The following is a 22,777-nucleotide window of genomic DNA, read 5'->3' as shown; positions in this document are numbered from 1 at the left end:
AACAGTAGATACAGAAGTAGCATTTTGCCCTCTGCTGGGAAGCAGGGTCTGACAAGTCAGTGGTGTGAGCTGCTGTGCCAGCCATTCTGGGTAAGGAACTGCGCAGGTCTGGGGAAACACTCAGTAGGCTGTGGAATTCTTTTCTGGGCTTCATTTCCTCAGACACTGCAGCAGCAGCATAAGTTTGTGTTTTCTTTCTCCTTAAGAATGATGTTTTTTCTCCTTTTTGATACTATTCCTCTTATGTCAGCATTGTCATTAGAAATCATCTGGCTGTTAGTCAGGCTTCCATGAAATCCTTTGCCCCAGTCCCCTCTAACAATCTGAGAGCACCGAGCTGCTGGATCCTACTCTGCCACTGTTTTTATGGAACTGATTTGCAGTGTGAAAAATCAAACACATAAAACAAGTGGAAATGGCCTGGTTTCTAGTTCTGATTTAGAAGCAGGGAAAATACTTTTTGCATTTCTGGTGTAATTTTAGCTAAAGCTGTTGGAAGGATAATAAAGACTTGTTTGGGTTGGAAGAGGCATTTAAAGGTCATCTAGTCCACAACTGCTCTTAAAAGAGCAGGGACTTCTTCAACTCAATCAGGTTGCTCAGACCCCTGTCCAACCTGGCCCTGAGTGTTTCCAGGGATGGGGCGTCCACCACCTCTCTGGGCAACCCGTTCCAGTGTTTCATCACCCTCACTGTAAAAATTTTTTCTTGTGTCTCATCTGAATCTGTTTTGTTTTAGTTTAAAACTGTTACTCCTTGTCCTATTGCCCTGCTAAAAAGTTTGTCCCCATCTTTTTTTAGCCCAGAAAGGAGCAGTTCAGTCTTCCTGTAGCTTTCTCCAGGCTGAGATAAGCTTTATCCTACTCAGTAGCTGTTGGGTGCTGTGGGGGTCTTTCTTGTTACCGTGTTCACATGTGATCCTCCATGACACATGAACTTCAGTCACTGTAATTGAACTGATTTAGGTTTTGTTTCTTACAAGTTGTCACTTTATCTGCAGCCCTGCCCCAAAGCAGTGTTTATTTTACTGTATTTTTCTGAAGGAACTTCATTGCTTGAAGAGAAATATCCCAGGAGCAGGAGACAAAATAAAGAACAGACCCATGTTATTTCCTCAATGGCTTGTGAAAATGCCAAATGTATGCTTTGATTTTCTGCCCAGCTGAAAAATCATGTAGCTTTAATAATTTGAATTCCCCTATTATTCATGTTTATAGTTTTAATTAATTTCATTTTATGAAGCTTGGTGATTTTTAAAAAAAACACTTATGAAAGTTGATTTAAAATCTGTATGAAGCCACCTTTCCTTGAGAGCTTATGCTCTGTGTGACACACAAGTTGTGTACTTGCGAAATCAAGTTGCTTCATCTTTATAAAACACCCCCTCACCCATATATTCAGTCTATTTTTTTGTTGTTGTTTATGTGTGGACATGTTTCCATGTGTATTATGAAAAAAAAACCACTTTTTTTTTTAATAGTTTAAGTGGTTTTGTCCCAACTCAGCTGCAAGCATTTTTCTATTACTGTTTTTTGAATCTTGAAGATAACATTGATAACATTCTTGGTATTATGGAGTACTACAGTGGGCCAATACAATGAATGATGGAGTGTCTTTATATCATTTATCTTCACATCAGACAATCCCATGCCTTGTAACCTGCAGCATTTCTGTGGTGTGCACTTGGTTTCACTTGTTGAATAACTTGAGTGGTGAAGACTTAATCCTTCTTTGTTGTCTTCCAAAGTAAACTGTCAAGTAATAGTGATACTAAATCTACTCAGTCGTGAGATTCAGAGCTGGCTCCTTCTGCACAAAGCTGTATTGCAGGCATTGCTGAACACAGATTGGAGGCTGGAGAATCACAGCAGCTGTGAACTAGCTCAGAGATTAGAATTTATTGCTGTTCAAAGACTAGCTTCCCTTTCTTTTTTCCTGAACGGGTGTTTTATGTGTTTTATCTCAATACTGATTTCTCACTTCTGTAAGTGGAGGGTGTCAGCACAGCAGTGCCATACACAAATGTCTCCTCCTTGCTACATGGCTCTTCCAAGAATATAGGAAATAGATGGAAATAATTAAGTAGGGGCTAAATATCATCTGCATATATGTAGGGCAGAGAAATCAATTCTGGTGAGCAGAAGAGCTGTTTGAGCACTGAGGGACAGAGGCATAAATGGAGAAGGTAGTCAGCCTCCCCGAGTACCTCTCACAAATTGGTCAACAACTGTTGTAGTGAATGGCTCCTGCTGGCCTGTCCTAGCAACAGCCATGGTTAACATGGCACAGATTAGGGATAACAGTGCAGGAAGAGTGATTTTCACATTGTCCTTTTACATAAACAAGATGGAAAAAGGCCTGTTCAGGTAGCAGTAAAAACAAGTCACTTGACTCTGTCCAGGGGGCTGTAGCTTGTTAGTGTGTGAGCAGGAGATGGCTTTACAAAATTACAGGTAATGTATGAGAGAAGTGATTGGTGAAAATAGAAATGGAGAGGAGATAAGTGATGGGAATAGAGAACAAGGGAAGGTTGAGAAAAATATGAAGTGGAACCAAGATAAACTGACTTTTAGAGTTAAAGATGACAGAAATTACAGTAGCTATTCATCTCTCTAGCTTGGCTGAATGCAGAGGAGTGTAAAAGTTAAGGTCCTGTTAAAGGGCAGGTCAGCAGTGTGACTTCATCATTCTGTGCTCCTACTGCAGTACAAGGGCTTGAAAAAGGGAACAAGATGAACTAAAGGTACATGGGAACATAAAATCCTCCTTTTTCTCTGTAGAAAGACATTATGATGATTCAGCATGAAATACAGGCAGTAATGCGCACTGCTTTGAACTGGATTTGTTTTATGTTTAAAACAGTTGCTGCATTAAAGGTGGATATCCCCAAAATTTAGACTGTCTCCATCCAGATGAAAATTATGTAATTGAATCAGATCTCTGCCCTATTTAGTGTCTTTTATCTGACAATGCCCTGTGTTGGCTGCTGTGAAGGAAAGTGTAAGAAAACCTACAACACCCAATTAGGGAGTCATGTGGCTGTACATGGTATTTTTTCCATCTCAGCTAAAGACTGGTTTCTGCCGCAAAGCATTTGGATTTCTATCCCTTCCACATCGGCTGAATTCTGTGCAACATAATACAGGATATTCTCGTTAGCTCTGTGAATCTCAAAATCTTTTAAAATGCTGCAACACCAATTATCTTGTGCATCTGGATCTCTATTATCTGTCTGTCTTCTAATATTCATTCATGTTGTGATAATTGTCTTGAGTTGGTCCCTGACACACTGCACTAAATGTGAGAAAATATAAGAATTACAGATAATGGTTAGATTAAAAAGAAAAAGAGCAAAGAACTTCTTTAATGTACAAAGGTTCTAGAGCACATTATCCTGCAGATTTCTGGCAGGTTAGACTAAATCATTGTGAAAGTTTGTTCCTGTTAAAATATGACACTTCTGTTAATTCCAGCATTTTCAGTTCAGAGAAATAACACACCAACCCTTCCTTTAAGGATCCCATTTTAGACCAGGTGCTTTTGTAGCATCTTGGGTAAGTGGAATTATCTCCCAAATACATTCGAGTCCTCGCAGCATCTTTCTAACCAACAGAGACACACAGGATGTGGCGGCCTCCAGCTCTGCTGGAAAGTTGTGGGCTTGCACGTGGAAATCTTTCCATTTGGCTCTTGGAAAACAGGCTCTGATGACCGGAGGGAGGGAGGTAGAAGCCAGTGCTCATGCATTCACCTGGGCTGAGGCAGCTCTCCGTGGGAGTGCCCAGTGGAGTCCTGGCTCTTGTATGGGATTTCTCAGTCACACAAATATCTAGAAGATGCTTTGGTTTATTCTTGGTACTTGAAAAATCTCAATATTTTTGTCAGTGATTTTAAGCATTAAAATTTGTACTCCTGCACTATCACTTGGATATTTCCAGTTGATATATTCAAAGGAAATGAACTCCCTTTGTTACCAAGGAATATCTCCCTGCTTGATGCTGATATTCCATACTAGTTGTATTCTTTTTTTAGTTTTGTCCTCCAGTTGTTCCTTGCTGTAATGCCCACAGAGTTGATACATCAGTACTTGGCCCCCTGACACCACTGCAGTTTGTCTGATAGCTGCCATTGAGCTACAGGCAGCTTTAGAATGTCACATTTTTCTGTTAAGGAAAGTTGTTTTTCCTGGCAAAGTGTTTTAGGTACCCTTTTTCTCTGTCACACTGAGCTGAAACTGAAGTTCACATATACCTCTAACATTTGCCTGAGAATTAAAACAAGGGAGGAGCATATAGTTCTCCGCAGAGTAGGAGTTCAGAAGGAAAATAGGAGAAGTGATATATCGTCACTGACTTTCTCTGATTTGCAGATGGTAGAGGGGTTTTCTCTGAAATACTTAAGAATAAAAATAAATGGGCTGAGCTTTTATCCAGGTTTCCAGCTGTCTGGCTTGCTAAATAAAATAGAACTGACGAAGTATGGAATTGTTCTCTAAATATAAGAAGCCCTCAGTGTGCCTCAAAATATCAGTAGGAAAGTAAAAAGAGGTTAAAAGTTTGGTGAAAATCATTAATGGAAATTGAGCAAACAGCTCTACCGTCAAGAGGGAAAAATTGTTTCATATTTGAGTGATGATGTGTATCCTAATAAAAGACATCTTTTCACACCCACCAGGAATAAGACATATTCTGTACTTTTATATCCCATCTTGTTTTGAGTAGGAAGAATATCTTTTTTAAGAAGAAAAATGTTTCATTACAAAAATGAAAAGGAAAGGTTTTCCCACATGCTGGAGAAATTCATGAATCATTTCCATCAGAGTATGTACAAAAGCAAAGGAGCTGCCATAAGAGAAGGAACAGCTGAATTTTCCAATTGACCTTTGGCACAGAGATGATCTGGTCATGCTCTAACTAATTTTATGTGTTTAATGAGGGGGAAAAATAAAAACTAGGGCCCCTTCATTAGCTGAAATGCTAAATATGTTGAAATATTTTCTGCTGAGTTTTATAAAGGAAGAGTTAAAACTGCAGTCAGAGACAACAGTTTCAAGAGAGGTGACAAACAGGTGCCATGTCACACTACCTTTGCTCTGTAGTCTCGAGTGGGAGGAATATTTTTGCTGCATGGAAGGTGTGTGTTCAGGTGAGGAAGTTCATCTGAGAGAGGTGCAGCCTGAGGCTCTGAGTCACACGGGCAAAATCTCATTTTGAAATGCAGGTAAGATGCATGACATGAAAGGGGAAGACGTCGGAGTGTAGGGTTGTTCTGGGAGGAACCTGGAGGATGCAAAGTGCTTAAAGAGGGTGTTGAAGTGGGTGGCAATCACTCTTTTCATCTCCTCTCTTTTTTTCTGGTGTACTTTCTTCCTTCCCTGGTCCTGTCCTAGAACCCATATCTGCAGCCCGTGGGCAGCAGCTTCCTCTGAGCCACCTGCTTTCACTTCCTGCTACCTGTTGGGCAGCTGCAAAATGGGAGAGAAAAGGCACCACCTTATACCAGAGGGAGACACTGAATGGAGCCTGGATGGGCAGCAAGGAGGTGGTTCCCTGAGAAAAGCCATCATTTGTGATTGTCCAGGGGCTCTCAAACTCCAGCCTGTTCACTTAGATACAAGCAGGAGAGGAGCTGTGGTGGCTGCAGTCCTTGGTGGCAGCTGTGCTGGCAGCTGGCTGTGTGCCTCGGGGCAGCTCTGGGCACAGATATCTGAACACAGGTTTGGGGCTCTTCCTGTGCTGCCGAGCTCTCGGTGGAATGAAGCTGCTGAGGAGGACAGGATGGTAGGTACCCACACCTTGGAGATGGACAAGAACATCATCTCTCTTGAAATACAGCAGTGTTTTGTATGAAGCTGGGTTCCAGTTTTCCAGCTGCAAGCTGCTGGCTAATTGGTTTAAGAGCTTCTTGCCTTCTAACTGACTATTATGCAAGTGCTTTATTTCTTGTAATAATTTCTTTCACCAAGTGATATTCATCACTATTCCTGTCCCTGACTTCAGAAAAGACCCAACTGATTGTCTGCAAGGGAGTATCTAAGAGCAGAGGAAATGGAGGGATGGATGAGTATGCACTTGTACCTGGCCGAAGAGTTAAACAGAACTATTTTTACAGATTTTGGAACAGAAGGACACACAGCTTGAGGGATGTAGAGGAAGAGTGGTGGGTGAAGTACACCATCTCTCCCAGGTGACTAAAATAAGAAGCACCTAATTGTCTGACAGGTGGAGCTGCATTGGCATTATTATCTAACCTCTACACTGCCAGAAATAGGAAACCCAGAGAAGGGAGAGTCTCCAGCTGCAGCAAATGCTTGAAAGGGAACTTCTGTAAGGCAAGAAGGCCTGAGAGGAGGCTGTTTGGAGTTATCACCAGCTAGAGACTGGTTTTATGAGCTCATCAGTAAGATAAGGCATTTCTCTATTAAATGAAGGCTCAGTCAGCAGTTACTGTGATCTGGAATCTCCGAGGTAAGCAGAAGCCTGAGAACAAAATGTTGCACTGCTCTTGTTTCCTTTCTTTGCAAACTGCTTGTCGGCTGAGTGGGAGAGGCAGCCAGGGATGGCTGAAGGAAGGGAAAATCTGTGCTTTGTTCTAACCCCTTGGCTCACTCTGTCTGGAACTTGCCCAGGTACCAACTTACTCTGGTGCCTTAAAAGACGCTTCTCTTTTGAGGCCTTTCTCAGATTAGCTGATACAGTGTCATCCAAACCAAATACATGCAGATGAGCCTCATTATTCCAGCAAGAACTTTCCTGCAGGATTTTCCCTTGGTTTGACATGTTCACATGAAGATTTTGGGGGGGTTGGTTTTTGTTTAAATTAATTACAAGGCCTTTAAGAAGTGATACTTACTCAATATTTCATTATAAGGAGCAGGTTTACTTAGTCCTTTAACAAATGGTACAATAAACTGTGCTTTTCATTTTAATGGTGTCCCAAGGAATGCATTAGTCTTTGAAGCTTAAATACTTTGACATCAGACTGGCTGATGAGTTGCTATGGTTTCAAGGGCAGTGTTAGTGCTAGAAAAAGACCACATCCCTGAGATGTGCACACACAGTCCCGGGCTCCTATATATTTCATGACCAGAACATAGGAAGTCGCCTTCCACATCAGTGCCCTCATCACGGGGCATAAGGAGAAATTGAAGGAAAATGTGCAACTGGATTTCTGTTGGTTAATAGCTCTTCCATCCAACTTGGGTCGAATGATGTGGATGTGGCAGTTTTCAGAACTTTGGTGGAAAGATGGAAAGCTTGGGCCTCATGTGAGCTCCCCATGTTCGCAGGGGGAATTTCCAAAGCAGGTGGAAATCAGAGTGAGAGGGAGAGGTTTCTCATTTTCATGTGGAATAGACTCAATGCAAGCCACATTTTATTTCCTGAAATGCTTTTTTTAACCTGCAAAAGGTGGCATGTTTTATCAGGTACCGATCACAGCCTTGAAGTATTTGTGTATATATGCTTTCTCTGAAGAAGAAACAATACAGCAGGACTTTTTTAAAGCATAAAATAATTTTTAGTAAGCAAAAAATAGATTTATTAGAACCTTGCTTTACTTATCACTTAAGCATCTTTAACTAAAAATAGAACCCTAATCAGTTTCCCCTTGAGTCCTTCAGCTTGCAAGTAGGAAATAGATAATGGCTGGATGTTTAAAACAATACATTATTTCACATTATTTCTCAGTGCATTATAGGAATGTGAATTCCTCTGAGTTATATTTAATGCATCTAGTTCTAGAAAATATATTGTAGCTTCACTGTGGATATTGAAATGCATCTCTGAAAGGAAGAATGATTTCCTTAAGTCTTAACAAGTGCCTTACTGATTTGCAATGAGCAAACCCTCTCCTGTACAGCCTCTGTTCCTGTTACATTGTCCTTCAGTATTTCAGTTCCTTTCTCAGTATAGCCCAGGATGCTTTGGAACACCTGCTAACATTTGGAGCTATGCTTCATTTCTCCCTGTGCCACACAAACCTTTCCCTCTTCTCCCAGGTAAAACAACACAGCTACTCACTCAGTCCTTTGCAGGCATCAGAAATGGGTCCCACCTTGGTGCCCGGTCAACCCTGGGCCTGGGAATTCTCCTACATATCTGGTTCTTTTCTAGAAGCTGAGAGGTTATCAGGACTTGGTGGGTTCACAGAAACAGTGGGAGGTCCCATGGTCCTCTAATTTTTCCTGAGTTACTTGATTTTTTTGAAGGGTCTTGATCCTCCTTCTTTCACCTCTGTTTTTCAGTCTGACTTTTTGTCACTGTTGGGGCGGTCACGACGCACAGACAGTGCCTCGGACAAAGGGCAAAAAGCCATTTATTAAACAAAGCAGCCTCTTTTTACACCTTTGGTATGTTATCATTGGTGTTACAGATTCACTGGCTGCTAAACTACTACAATAGGCTCATTGGCCATTATTAACCACAATACACAACCGTGGCTACCTATAGCATAAGCATTCAAGCATTCAGAAAAATAACAGGTGCGGATATGTTGCTGTTTTTCTCCTTCTACTGTTTAACTTTCATGCTTCTGTTGATACTACATTCTCATGGGTAAAAACTAATTGCTTTTCTTCTTGTGGACTTTTCTCACAGTCCTTCTCTAGCCGAAGTAACAGGCCTGAGCCATAATTTTACAGAGGCAATAAGGCCTTCATTTTATAAGGTTTTACTTAAATGTCACAACTTTTAACATCTGACTTTTCATAAAATGTAACCTGTAATTTTAGAAGTAATGACTTGATCCTTAATGAGTTTACTGATATGTAATCATCCAGCAGGATGGAGGGAAACCACTTGCAAATGAGCTGTGTTCATCTAGAAATTCAGCCTTCTCACCAAAGTGTTCAAGGGAGGAAACAGTGCCAGAGGAGTTCCCAAGACTTTGAATTCAGGGATTTCAAACTCAGAACAGCTGTATGTACACTGAGGCTTTTCTGTTCATTTGTCATCTATCTAACAAGCTCATGGCACATATGTATATTTGCTTGTGAATTGCAAGGAAATGTTTAGGAAGTCTATAGGGAATCGAGTTAATCAATTTGATTCATTGCAGCACTTATTAGCCATGATGGCTCAGCCTCTGAAGGTTTGGCATTTTCTGTCAGTAAAGTTCAGTGTAGTCTAAGCCAAAATTGTTGAAAGAATATCTTAACTTTTATTACCCAAAGAAACTGTCAGACTTCTCTAATGATTTCAGATGGAGTGACACCACTTTTTAAATGTTTTTTTTTAAATTTAATTTTGTTCAACTGAAATCCATAGTGCAGGTGTATACAAATTGTGGGAAGGGGGAAATATTAGCTAAGGTCTGGGTCCTGCCCAAATCATGTGTGGCCATTTAGGTAATTTTAAATTTTTTTTCCTCTTCTCCAACTGCTACTTAACAGCTTGTAAAGATCTTTTGAAACTCTATTACTTTATGCATTAGAGATTTGCCTGCTTCCACCCTTCCCCTTTTGGGATTCTGTGAGGCTTTTTTCTTGTATGCTGTGCCAACAGCAGATTTTGCCTGAGTGTTCTTTTTCTCATTAACATCAATTGAAATGAGACATCAGAAATCCAGGACCATTTGCAATGACAGGACAGTGCCAATGCTCTTCCTTTCATAACCCATAGGAATAAAACCATGCAAAGCATCATTTCATTATTCACGTTATGATAGCCTGCATAAATTACAAATCATAAGCTAGGGGAAAAAAATCATGATATACTTTATCAAACATCTAAAGTTTAAATTTTGAGAGGGAATATGAGAAAGAATTTAAAAAAATTAGAATAAGTGGGTTGTGGACGTGTCTGTTTTCCTTTGCTAATAATTTTATCAACAATGAGTTATCCTCCTTTGGCAAGTGAGGGTACATATATTTCTTTGCTGCTTTACAGCAGGTGTGTACTGAAAATCATACTCTTGGTTTGGTTTTTTTCTCATGGTGGTGAAATACTGAAAGCAAAGAGTTGAAATTGTTACCAAGTGAAGGCTGTATAAAGGACACCATAGAGGTGAAATTCCCCAGCACATTGTGCCCCTCAGCCCTACTGAACTGAGCAAAATGCCCAGCACATACCTGGCTTTGCCAGGATCTTTGTGCGTGCCATAAAAACTACATCCTTTCTTCTTGAACTGAACTATATACAATGGCTTCTCAAAATCTAATTCTTTATGGAGAAATAATCCATCACCTGTCTGTGATTTAATTGTAAAGCTCACTGAATTTTTTGGCTTATTTCACTGTCTTCAGTTTTTAGGTGAAGATCTCTGAGGAGGGAAAATACAAGGATACAGTGATTAGTGTGAGCATTGGTCTTGTTTTCATTAGGTAAAACATTTTGTGTTGATTAATGAGGCAAAATTCCATTTCATTCAGTGGAGAGAAAGACATATTGTAGTTATACTTAGAGTACTCATGCCCTTTTATTATTGGATTTTGGCCCACAGGAGCAGAATAAAGCCTTTTTCCACATGGGGACCAGGCAGAGGAGCCTCTGTCAGAGCTCAAAGCCTCTCAGTTTTTGTGCACCTTGGTGTTTGAACTGGTGTCTGACATTGGGATGCAGCGATAGCTGAGGGTTGTGACAGCGCTGTGCTCTGCCATGTACCCAGGCTGCAAGAACATGCTGATTAGGCAGGTGATAAATACATTTCCTGGCTTAATGTCTGAAGTCTTGCCACCTTTTCAAGTTACAGAAATGACGAGGGGTTTTTTTGTTTGGTTTTTTTTTTGGTTTTTTTTTTTGGTTTGGTTTGGTTTGGTTTTTTTTGTTTGTTTGTTTTTTTGGAGAAAATTAGTAAGAAAAGAAAAAAAAGCTGTTGATCTTCAGCTTCCCCTTGGATCAGGGTCATCATCTCTCTAATTAAGCACTTTGGTTTAGGGAGAGCTCTTTGTGGTGGAGGGGGACACCTTCGTTGTAAGGTATTTAGGAAAATTAAAGATGTTAGAGCTGAAGTTCAACACTTGTCAGAATTTTTGTTCAATAGAAACTGATAGAACTTACTGACTTTGAGACTTTGAGACTAAATACCCAAGCCCACTAAAAAGCCAAACCTGTGTGATTTTGCTAATTTTCCTAGTTGTCTGAATAAGAGATCTGTAGAGAATGACAATCTTAAATCTGACCGGTGAACAGGAGGCTTCTTTTTTTCTTTTCTTTGTGGGTCATGGGAAGCAAGTGTGGGTTTTGAAATAAGAGATAGGGCAGATACAAAGCCTGAGATTCATTCATTCAAAGATATGATTTAATAAGCACATGATTCCTTACTATTCCTAAGAAGAAATTAACTTCAATAAAAGGAAAAGGATCAGCATATTGTTTAATTGAGGGGGAACCCAGAAAAATAACAATTTCTATTGAATTTAGGATGTAAAGGAGCTTGATGTTGCATCTTTTCTAGATTAATGAAAAATACCACATTTGCAACGTGGCATTTTAGGGTGGTTGCAAGGCAAATTCAGCATGTTTAAGGGAAAGGGATTTCATCCCTTCCCGCATGCAAATGACCCAACGTTGCACTGTTCATAGATCCTTTTCTTTGTGTTCCAGCTTTCTGGGACACAGGTTTCCAATGTGGCTGGAGCCAAGAGTCAATGAATGTGATAGGAATTGGAATGTCCTACTTAATATCCCGTACCTATTAGTTTGTGCTTCTGCAGAACCACTCACAGGAGTCTTCAGGAAGTGTGCAAGTTGTTTACAGCAACAAATCTCCTCAAGATGGAGGAAAATAAAGGACATTTAACAGTCACTTCACATAGTTCTTCTTAGACTGGAGTTCAGTATTAAAGATTAAAACAAAGCCAAAACATAACCAAAGGCAGTGTTACTGTAACTCTAAATGTCATACATCCCTTACAGAAAGTATCTCTCAGATTAATTATGGAACCTCTGGATTCCAAGAAACCAGTTTTAGAGACAGGAGGGATGGCCCTCCAGGGGGAAATCTAAAGATGTTTCATGCCAGCAATAAAAAAATTGTTAGGCAAAATAATTGCTTAGGAGAGGCTTTTAAAAAATAAAATAAAATATAGGGAAGTCATCAGCTTGAAGTAAGAAGGAAGATGAGAAGATGACCTTGGCTGCCTGGGCCCAGCAGTGGCAGGAGGGGGAAACACAGCTAGTTACCTTTGGCTACCAGAAACATTGATTTACCAGGTTTGCTGAAAATTGGAGATGTTACCTTGTTAGGTGCAAGAGGAGTGTTACTTTCTAGTCTGTGTGCTGCCACCTTGGACCATTTCTGCAGTCAGGACATCTCTCCAGCCTTGGCCTGTTTCTCGAACCTCTCTTCTTTGCCTCCTACACTCAGATAGCTGTGGGGCTTCCTTCTGCTCCTCCAGGGTACAAGGGTACATGCTGTGAGAGGGCAAGAAGTGTCACCTCCTTGTTCTCACTTCTGCTGTGCCAGTGTGCTGCAGTACTTTTAAGGGCAGACAGGAGGAGGTGTCAGTTTTTCTGTAGTTTTCGGATGGTGCTGTGTCAGGTTCTGGAGACTGGACCTAGTCAGTGCTAAGGGTGAGGCTAGAACTGTAAAGGCCCATAAAATGTGAGCTTCTCTTCTGGTTTTGGGTTGCTTAAATTTTGGTTAATTTATGTGAAGTTTCCTCACTCTCTGGGAGCAGGTTTTCTATACTTTTTACCTGAGGGTTGTCCTTATCACACCTTTTTTTATCCATCAGCAGAGGTCTGAGCAGCTGAAATGGAATTACAGTTTGAGCTGTAAATGTAGCTGCCTGCCTGGTCTGTAACTCACACCTGATTCCATTCATTTTACCTTTGGCAGCATGTCAGGCCATCTTCTGTTCCTATAGCTTGTATTGCCAGTCCCTTTTCTTTGCCTCCACCTGTTTCTTTTTGTTCTTTTCTTTTTTTCCCTTTTAATGCTATCTACTTCCCAGAAGAGCTGCATCCATGTGTGTCACAAGCATATGGAGAGAAGTATAACTGTGATAAGGCAGAAAGAAAAAGAAAACCAGAGTACTTCTACAGGGGATCTTGGTGTTTATTGAGCAGGAAGGATGGGTTGTCAAGTTAAAGGGTAAATGACACCAAGGCAAATAGAAGAAGTGGTCTGGGGAGCCAGGGCTTTGTAATGGCCTTGGTGCTATAGAAAAGTGGAATACCCAGTGCACAGCCAATCTATTTTATCTCGAAATTTAGTCTATCAGATATCATATCATAAAAAGTAAAAGTGTGGTATTTGGACTTAAGCATTTCCGATTCCTTCTCAGCTGACTGGTATGCATCAGCCAGCTCAGTCAGCATGTTTGCCTAGGAGCAGCCTTTAATTTGCAAATTCATGGCTGTCAACATGTCCTTCCTTCATTCCAGGAGTGAATGTAGATGCAGTAGGCTGCCTTGGATCCTCATCAGAAAGTGCTGCTTTATAATGTTGCTCAGACACATCAGTGTCACAGGCACGGGCGGTGTGGGAGCTCCAGGAGCTGGAACCTGCTGTAGCTGGGGGAGCGTGAGCTCATTCAGGCTTCATGTATACACTGGTCACCAAATGGTGGAGATGGAATGAAGTTCAGGGACTCCCAGCCTATTTCCCTGGTGCTCCAGGATAAAGCTTGGTGTGCCTGGCATGGAGCCATAGAAACACTGTGTGTATTTCCCCACTCAACAGGCGCTGCGCGTGGCTCTGGGCAGGTTACAGAGTTTGTGGCACAGTGGTTTGATACAGTCTGGAAAATTCTGCTTGTACCTTCTGCTGGCTGTTCTGTTCCAGTGGTCTGTGAGCACTGGCAAAGCCTCCTTGCAGGAAAGGGAGGAGACTTGGAGAGTTCTAGATCTTTAATTTTTCAAAGCGTTGCGACGCAAAGCCGCAAGTGATGGATTCATCAGCGTTTTGCACATAACCTGGTTTATGGCTCTCAAATTGGTTTCTACAGGGCTCAGGATAAAAGGCCGGAAGAGCTTTTTCAGCAAGTGTTCCTGAGCTTGATGTGTGGGGCTGACTGGAAAAAAGAGCAGAATTTTGTGTTTGAAATGGTTGACAGAAAAAAAATAAAGCCCTTGCAAACCTCTCTGCTGCAAAGAGAAATATGGCATGTGGCGATTGACAGATTTACGTATCCAGATAAAATCTTCCACTTTTCCAAAAGCAGAACTTTCTCTTTATGCAATGTTAGTTTCAAAGCTTCCAGCTCCTGCTGTGCCTAATGGCAGGTATGTTTCCAGCTACTCTCTTTTCATGCCTGAAAATGGGATCATTCTCAGGTCTCCTCATTGTCATCTGGTAGCTATTCCCTTTCACTAATTTCCCCAAATGAGTTGTGGCCCACTCCGAAGGCTACAGGATTCATTAGAGTGAAGAATAATAAGAATGTCCTTGGTGTTCGAACAGGAAGAAAAGATCCCAAAGGCTGCCAGAGATAAAGATCACCCACTGAAAGGATAAAAATGAACAACGCTTCTTGCAGGGAACCTAAAAATACAATACTCGGCTCTCGCACAGGGTTTAGTTACTGAAATAACAACTGGATTGTACAGACCTGGGATTATTTTGGTCTCAAGAAAGTATTGAGTCTTGCAAGTTTAAACAAAACGCGTATCAGGGAAAACATGGGTTCAAGTCTAAACCACACCCACTGTTCTGGGGTTAGCCCGGGTTTACATGTGTCAAGGTATGAGGCTGGAACTTTAGAGATCCTTTTTCAACACTTAACTCTTCAAACGAACTTCTTCAGTAGCTTTGGATTGATTGATTAATTTTTTTATGCCTATTTGCTCTTGGCAGGTTTTTTGGATGTGAGATGGAAGTGACCCTGAATTTCTGCTTGAGAAAGTGGGCTACGGGTGGGGTTGGCTGCTGTGTTTTTTGGAGTTCTCTGTTGTCAATAAGACATATCAAACCAAGTTGAGTACACTGGGAAGTTTGTGACATTTGTTAGGCCGATTACTGTTGCCTTTAAACAGTATCTATCATGTGAACCTCTGCTTCAGTCCCTTGCTGAGTGGTAGTTCTGCATTAATAATTAAACTTTCCTTTCTCTACTGTAACATGAATATGTATACATGGTATATGTACACATATGTAGAAATGACATCTAGCAAATGGATCTTGCCTGCTACAGTCCAGTTTTTAAGACACTGTGAAGAGGCACAGTTCTGCATTTATTTTACTATGTATCAAAACACACCATTTCCTGTTGTGCCAATGTTTTTGAGTCCCGCTTTCAGATCACAGAGCTGGAGGAGAAAGAAGAAAAGAGACAGCTTTTACAACTGCAGTCAGTGCAACTAATTGTTCCTACTAGGTAAGGATGCATCCCTTTTACTGGCTCTCTGATGATGGCTTTTGTTTCTAGCTACAAGCAAATCTAATTTGCAAATGAAAAATTTCATTATAGCAGGAGTTGCCTGCAAGGGAATTAAAGGAGGCACATTCAAAAGAATTCAGCAGATTGTAAAAATGCTTCTTAAAGAATGGATTTACGACCCCAATTCACAATTAAAATAGCAATTGCTTTTAAGTGGTACCTTTTATTTTTAAAAGGTTAGATATACCAACAATAGAATTTTAAGGGAATAAGGCAGCTTGTGAGCAAAACCTGTGGTAGGTAATTGGCAAAGCTCACTTAATATTTTTTGTTTGCTATCCAAGAGCTATTCACGATGCCACTGTAACAGTATGTTGTTGGTACAACAGAGCTGACAGTTTTCTGAGATGAAAAGGAAGAGAATGGAATTAATCACACAAACTTCATCATCCAGTCTGGCATAACTGAAAGTGAGTTCTGCTATACTTGAACTATTTTAAATAACTTCATGTTTTATTAATACAGGTTTTTTTTCTGTTAACCTCTTCAGCACTTTCTGTCCAGAGTTCCTCTGTGACTTTTTGTCCCTGATCTGTGGCCAGCCTTGGCACGTCCTGGCTGTTGTGCACAGTCAAGAGGAGTGCTGGCAGTGCCACGTGTGTCTGTCGGGTCACACACATGATGCCGTGCCCAGCGTGGAAATGCGGGGGTGTCAGAGTTGGATGTTCCTGGCTGGGGTGGAGACGCTCCTGCTGCCCCTTCTGGGGAGCTCCCCCTCCCTGGCCTGGAGAATGCAGAATGACTGGTGCTTTAGTATTGCCTGCCAGGAGCTAGAATGTTTGCACTTTTTTTTCTTTTGTCCAGAGAATGGCTAAGAGAAATAGAACTGTAACTGCTTTGTGCTGTGGTGCCTATTTTAACCTTCATTCCAGAAAAACTAAGAAACATGCAGAAGAGCCATATTATTGAGAAACACTTATCTTAAAAATACCGTATGTTTTAGGAATTTCTAAAATTTGAGGTAAATGTGACTACGTAAAAATAAGCTTGTGGTTGTGTTTGAAGACACTGGCAGTGTCCTTGTTCAGAAGAGACAAAATACTTTTCAGTATATTTTTCTCAAACCTGCTTGTTATCCAAGTGTTCTGATACCGTCTGCTTTGTTTGACATTGTGCAGAAAGTTCCTAGCAGACCTCAGGAATCCTGTGTCTCTTGAAAGGGAAGAAAAGAGAGATAGTACTAGGGATTGAAATTTTCTTGGATTTTAACTTGGGCATTCATTAGGGTTTTGCACTATTTTTTACCTCTTCTGTTACATACTCAGAGGCCATGTTTTGTGTCCCTTGTTGCATAAGGTTTTCTCAGGTAAGAAATGGTGTCCTCTTTTTCTTTCTTAATTCAGTGAGTTATCATTTAACCTGTAAATGCTACAGTTTGGCAATATTTTGATATGTTGGCCTCCTTGAGAGTGAAAGCAAAGTGTTTGCAGAAAGGTAGCATTGGTAGCTTCCAAGGAAATTGCCCAAGCTCAGATCTTTTACATATTTAATGTCAAGCCATGGATGTCTTTGTGCAGAGGACACAAAATGCTGGTCTTGCATTAGCTTGTAAATCACACTTTCCTCAAAGGATCACTTTGATTCCTTTCACTGTCTTTCCATTGAAGTTGCAAATTGCATCCACTGTGATGTAACCTTGGTATGTTGGATATTTGCCCTGAACCTATTATGAATATATATTTCCATCTCTGCATTACGAGACAGTGGAGGCCGGATGCAGCAGTTCAGTCAGGGAGGAGTGGAGGCACCCTGTAAGCCTGAGCTCTGAGCTCGAGCTATGTGAGGTATACCTGGTGTTACCAAGGAGCCTTTCACAGCTGTGCATTGCTGGTTTTTTCAGGGTTTGGCATGACTTCTGTGTCTCAGGAACAAAAAATACATGCAGAAAGAGGAGGAAATGGGTGTTTGAAATGTTCTGTCGAGAAAGTCAAATGTTCAGCTGCTGCACTTCTTGCAAACAGATGCACGTGTTCCTCCTCCACATGTGAGATACAGTCTGTAATGAGGCCATGATTTTGTCTGATTACAATGTGCAAAATTTTATCTTGTTTTGAGAAGTTTTTACCTTTAGTTCACCTTTTACAGGTTAAGAAAAGACTCATTTTAGAAAGGATTCAGACTTACAGTAAGTTTTAGTTTGGTTAAAAATCCTATCCTGTTTTTTAGATAGTATATTTCTTTAAAGAAGAGAATGTGGAATTGTGATAAATTGCTCTAAGCTAGGAACTGCTTTTATATACATCACATATATGTAGCTTGATACAGAGCTTTCTGTAAAAACTGAGAGAAAAATACTAGTGGCTGACACTGTCCTAGAACAGTCAGTAGAAACAGACCTAGTCTCTCCTCTTGAAAAATCCCAGTTTTACAAGAGCTGTGTTCTAGGCTAACATCGTACCTTATTTACTGTGAAATTGCAGTAGCAAAGGCTGAAGAGCCCACAAGGAGAGTGCCCTTGAATTGCCTGCTCTTACAGTTACTGTGCTGGCACTGCGTTCTAGGACCTGTTCTAATGAAAACAAGTATTCTTTATTCACAGATTATATTTCATGGACTGTGGCTTGGGTTTTGGCAATGCGATTTCATGGTCTGTATGTGGTCTGAGGGACCTCACTTTTGAGAAACCAGGAAAGATATTTAACCTAACCTTATGTAAACTCCTGTCACGTGCCATAGGCGTGACCATGTTCTGAGCTGGGACAGCGAGCATTTTAAATGAATATTTAGAAAAACCCATCTTGATTTCCAGACACTGAAATCTCCTGGATTTCAGCACTGGCATGCTCCTTTGCTGGAAAGCTGAACCTGACTTTCTCTCCTCTTTCTGTGGAGCTGCGCTTCTCCAGTCAGTGATTGTTCCTAGTGCCACTGTTGCCTTAGTTTTTCTTGACTGTCTCTTTGCTCATTTATCTTATTATAGTGCTTTAAGTATGACTAGTCAATTTGCTTCTTTATGTGATGTGGAAATGTTTCATCTCTGCTTTACAAACACTGACAGTGCTTTTTGGCACAGGGATTGCCAGCCAGGCTATTTTTTCAGACTCTTAGAGGCAGCGAAGTTTTGAAACAAAAGTTTTCTTTTTTCATAGGCTCTGAACTTTCAGATTACAAATCACTTTCTACATACTAATAAGCTTAGATAAGCAGAGTACGTGTTAACACTGTTGTACAGATGGGGGAACCGAGATACGGGAACATTAAGAAACTTGCTTGAGGAAGTCTGTGGGAGCTGACCTTATTCTGTGAGAGACCCACGCACCATCCTTTTTCTTGTCAGATTCTTTCTTTTTACTCAAGCCCCTCCCTCCAAGAAGTCGTTGGTACATAAAAAGCCCTTTTGGATTCTATGTGTCTATATTTACCTACAGCTATGGTAATTTATTACACGGCATTCCATGTGGGACTGCACTGCTCAGTCAATCGCGGAGCGTTTTCCAGTTTTAGAAAGCAAGGGCTGCTTTGCTGGTGATCTGGCAAGCTGCAGTTTGGAGGCAACTGCACCAGGAAGTGAGTTCTGCAAAAAGTACAGCGGGTGTGTGGTGTGGAGCTGACTTGCATAAAGAAAGTGTTCCTTCACCTCAAGTACCCTGCAGGTCGTGAGCCTGCCTGTGCTGAGCTGCACACTCTGTCCTCATCTTTAAATAAGAATCTCCAGTGTTTGGTACAGAGGAGAAACTCTCCTGCGGGAGTGGATGTATGGAGTTAAACAGTATAGGGAACTAGACATTTACTATTACCATGGCAACTTCAGATGATGATTTATTAAGCCATATTTTTTTTCCACAGTGGAGACTATGCATTTTTGTTGGTTTGAGCTCTCCAGAGACTGTTCCTTGCCACTCCCTAATGTGTCCTTTTTTCCCATCCAATTCTTTGCTTCTCCTTGCTGAAATTACAGAATAATGGAAATGTGTTTGTAGCAACCTTTTTGTCAGGCAGAGAAAGCTTGGTACAGTTTATGGCTTTATTGATAAATACACTACTACTGGTTACCAACATGGACTGGGACACAATTCCAATGACTGGCATAGCAATTGGGAGTAAAGGCAGCACCAGGGAGAGGGCTTCTTGAGTGCTAATAAGAGCACAAGACACTGCAGGAAGAGGGGGGAGGGCTTTTGGCCTGGCTAGGCTCTGTCTATTGATCTTTAACTCTCCCTGTTGCTTTCATTCCTCTGTGACCATCCCTTCCTGCTCTTGACCCTGCAGTGGTTGTTTCCATAGTCACCCCCAGCTGCCAGTTCCGTGCCATTATTCCTACAAGCATGCCAGAGCTGTTGGAGTTGTGGTGCCTCTGGTGTCCGTGACCCGCTCTGCTGATGTAGCTCAGTGGAACTTAGTGAGTTTGGCTAAATCTGCTGGTTTCATTGTAGTAAGGTGTTTGCAGAGCGAGGGCCGCAATGACTTCTGTGCCCATGGTGGCATTTGCCAGCCCTGTGGTGTGTCAGTTCTGGAGAAGGGACAGCAGCGGGCTCTGTGGCCGCCTGCACCCAGCACACTGCGGCTGTTCGGGGCCTGCTCTGCAGCCAGCCGAGCCGGCTTCGTTCAGCCTTTGGAATGCCAATTCCATATAGCCCTGAGTAAAGGCTCCAGATGCAAATACAGGGGACTTGATAAATTATTCATTTCTGAGCTGTGGAGACATAGTTTGAAAATCTTGAGGATGATGGTAACCAGGTCCAAGCAAACAAAACGAATGGAGCCGTTTCTGAATATAGAATCATGAAATGAATCTTTGGAGCAGAAAAGCTCTCTCAAAAATCTGTCGTCTTATCATGCAGCTGTCTTTATGAGCAGATAGTGATTTTTATGGCTCTAACCTCTAACAACATTAATCCGCGTGTAATCATTGCTTATTTCCAGTCCTTGTGTCAGTGGGTTGGGGTTTTATTTGTTTTCATTCTTTGAAGTACAGAAATGTCCTCGGGATTCTTAAATAATACAGTTGTGATACATCTCGATGTGTAGACTACTTGTCCCCTACCAGTTTCTGCTGGGTACTTGCCTTTCCCCAGTCAGATTTATTCATGTGGTACAGTTTCATTATCATTTGGCCATATTTATGATATTCTTTTTTTACTTGATTAAATCATTCATTATGGACTTCCTAATGTGATAATTATGTAATTATATGTTCATGTATTTCAGTATTGATTGCATAAGTGTATAAATAGCTAATGCATAGCTTTGTTCTTCAATTAATACACCCCTGAGTTAACTCCACCAGAAGGAGAATACATACCTACAGACCTGTGTAGCATGTAAATTGTATTCTTTCTGTAACTGCTTTCAAGTTATTTAAGCTTGTTTTATGAGAGCAGGGCCCACAGCCCTTCTCTGGGGGAACACTCTGCCTAGTTTTGTTTTTTTCTCCTGGGAAATCTGGGCTGCACTCTTCTAAGGCAGGGGTATTTTCCTGACTTTTTCTAAAGCATATTACAAGGTCACAGAATGTAAATCGTAAGTCGAAGAGCATTAATGGTCAACATGCTCTAAGCATGTGGATCAAAGCCTTGCTAATATTCCTCAGTTTAGCAACATAAGGATATATGTATGTAGGGGGTTTCTTGAAGTTTACACACGTGATTACACCTCAACGAGTGCCTTTAGGTGTGAAGGACTGTCTGAGGTACAATGCTACTTCAGTTGTGGTAACATCCCTCTGCATCCTACAAGTATTGTTCCATACTATTTAAAGTATTTTTTAAATTGAAGGCTTAGCGTGGAGGAGGAAAATACCGTATTTTCAAAGTCTTAACTGTATAATAAAAAAAGGTTTCTAAACAACATAAATTTCACTCTCAATCTACCCCAAAAAATAATTCTGTCATGCTGGACAGAGTTTTTAGGAAACATTTTTCAGTTTCAGCTAAACGGTGCTCCTTGCTATTGTATGTGCATGCAGCTGTCACACAGTTCTATTGTTTGACCTGTGCTGCTAAAATAATTGATCGCTCAGTGCTCATTGCCAAAAGACGGTCATATATCTCCCAGCAGCACTCATAAATTTGCCTGCCTTTTGGATTTTCAGATGGAACACAAGTTTGAAAGTGTGTTTGTTAGCTCTTGCTGTTACCCCAGAGAAATGAGGTGCAGTAGAAGAGCTAAAAGCTAATCACAGACTAAAGTTGAAAATTCCTGTTGTTGTTGTTGTTGCTTTTAGAGAAGTCAGTATATTGCAGTGATGATACAAAAACCCACTCAGCCCAACTCACCAGCTGCTGCAGGGACACTTTCTGTAATTCAGTGCCTATTGGGCACATCAGAGATTTGATTCTGGCTCCTATTGCACATTAGTATATATGCCTGGTGAAAAAAAAATCTGTGCTAAAAGTCTAGGAAGATGTAGATGCAGGAAACAGGACAATTCATTGGCTGCCTTTGCATTTTAAAATCCTTTTCTGCTTGACAACCTGAATTAACTCCCTGGGTAACAAAGTATCTTTAACAATGACAAAGAGAAATTTAAAAAAAAAAGTCTTTAATAATAAAAGGAAAAGATTAAGGAAAACCCAAACAAACCCAAGTACCGCAAACCACACAGGAGCCCCAGAGAATCACTGGCTGGACTTTGCAGCAGGGTAGCTGCAGTCTGGATGTTATTACCGTGTCAGAGCAGTCCCCTGGGAATTGCTTCTGCAAACTCAGAGATGCCTGTGGAGAATTCAGGTAGCCAGGACGGAGGAGGGGGAAAAAAAACAGGAAAAAACCAAACCCCAGTCCCATAAACAGATTGTTAAAACCGGTGGCAGAGAAAAACCCTGCAAACACAAAAGTCTGTATTTGACACTCCTGCATCTCTACTAGATTTCAGAAGGGAACTTTTATAATCATCTAATCTGTCTTTGGTTTACCACTAGCCAGAAACTTTTGTTCTGTAGATCCATAGATTTTTGTCTCCGCCTTTGGGGACTTCCATATGATTTGGTGGTGTTGAAACTCTTGCTGTAAGCAACACCTCTGGCCACTGTGCTGCAGGTGCTGAACAGATAGTGGAAGTTTTAGAAAGATGGGTTGCTTCAGCAGTATTTCCATGAAATTGGAAAACCACAGAAAGAATTGAGTATAATAAAGGAAGTTCACTGCGAAACTGGGAAGCCTGTATCCTGCTGCAGAACTCGTAGGCATCTGGCTTCAGGAGCATCCTCAACTTCCCTGCAAACAAGTCCCATTCTCCACATGTGGAACATAATGCTTGCAGCAGGTAACAGAGACAGGCTAACTCTTGGAATACCTTTTGGGTTCCTTGCATGACACAACAGCCTCATGGCATAGAGCTCCCCATCTGAGTGAGGGTGAAAAGAATAGTTCAGGAACGGAACAAATTTTGCTTTGCATTGGTGACATAATGTGGGGATTAGTGAACAAATACTGGGGACTGTCTCAGTGCTGTTCTCCAGGAAGGCATTCAGTGTATGTTTACTGGTTTGGAACATGGCTTATCCGGCCATTATG

General features: G+C 41.2%; 1 protein-coding gene across 23 annotated transcripts in view; it reads left to right on the top strand.

Annotated features, from left to right (window-relative positions):
• Positions 1-22,777, top strand: part of RORA (RAR related orphan receptor A) — a 480,592-nt gene that overhangs the window by 182,665 nt on the left and 275,150 nt on the right. For 3 of the 23 annotated variants that reach the window (XM_069026304.1, XM_069026299.1, XM_069026298.1), the window contains exon 1: positions 6,290-6,467. The exons of 18 other annotated variants lie outside the window; for them this stretch is intronic. In XM_069026304.1, coding sequence (XP_068882405.1) covers positions 6,425-6,467 — 43 coding nt within the window. In that variant the 5' untranslated portion in view covers positions 6,290-6,424. Of the gene's footprint in view, positions 1-6,289; positions 6,468-15,182; positions 15,260-15,651; positions 15,733-22,777 lie in introns of those variants that run through there. 2 more of the 23 variants (XM_069026297.1, XM_069026319.1) reach the window with 2 other exon arrangements.

The sequence above is a fragment of the Aphelocoma coerulescens genome, chromosome 10 (assembly GCF_041296385.1).
Source record: "Aphelocoma coerulescens isolate FSJ_1873_10779 chromosome 10, UR_Acoe_1.0, whole genome shotgun sequence".
NCBI lineage: Eukaryota > Metazoa > Chordata > Aves > Passeriformes > Corvidae > Aphelocoma > Aphelocoma coerulescens.
Note: the sequence above shows the minus strand (reverse complement) of the source record. Positions and strands in the feature narration are given on the sequence as shown.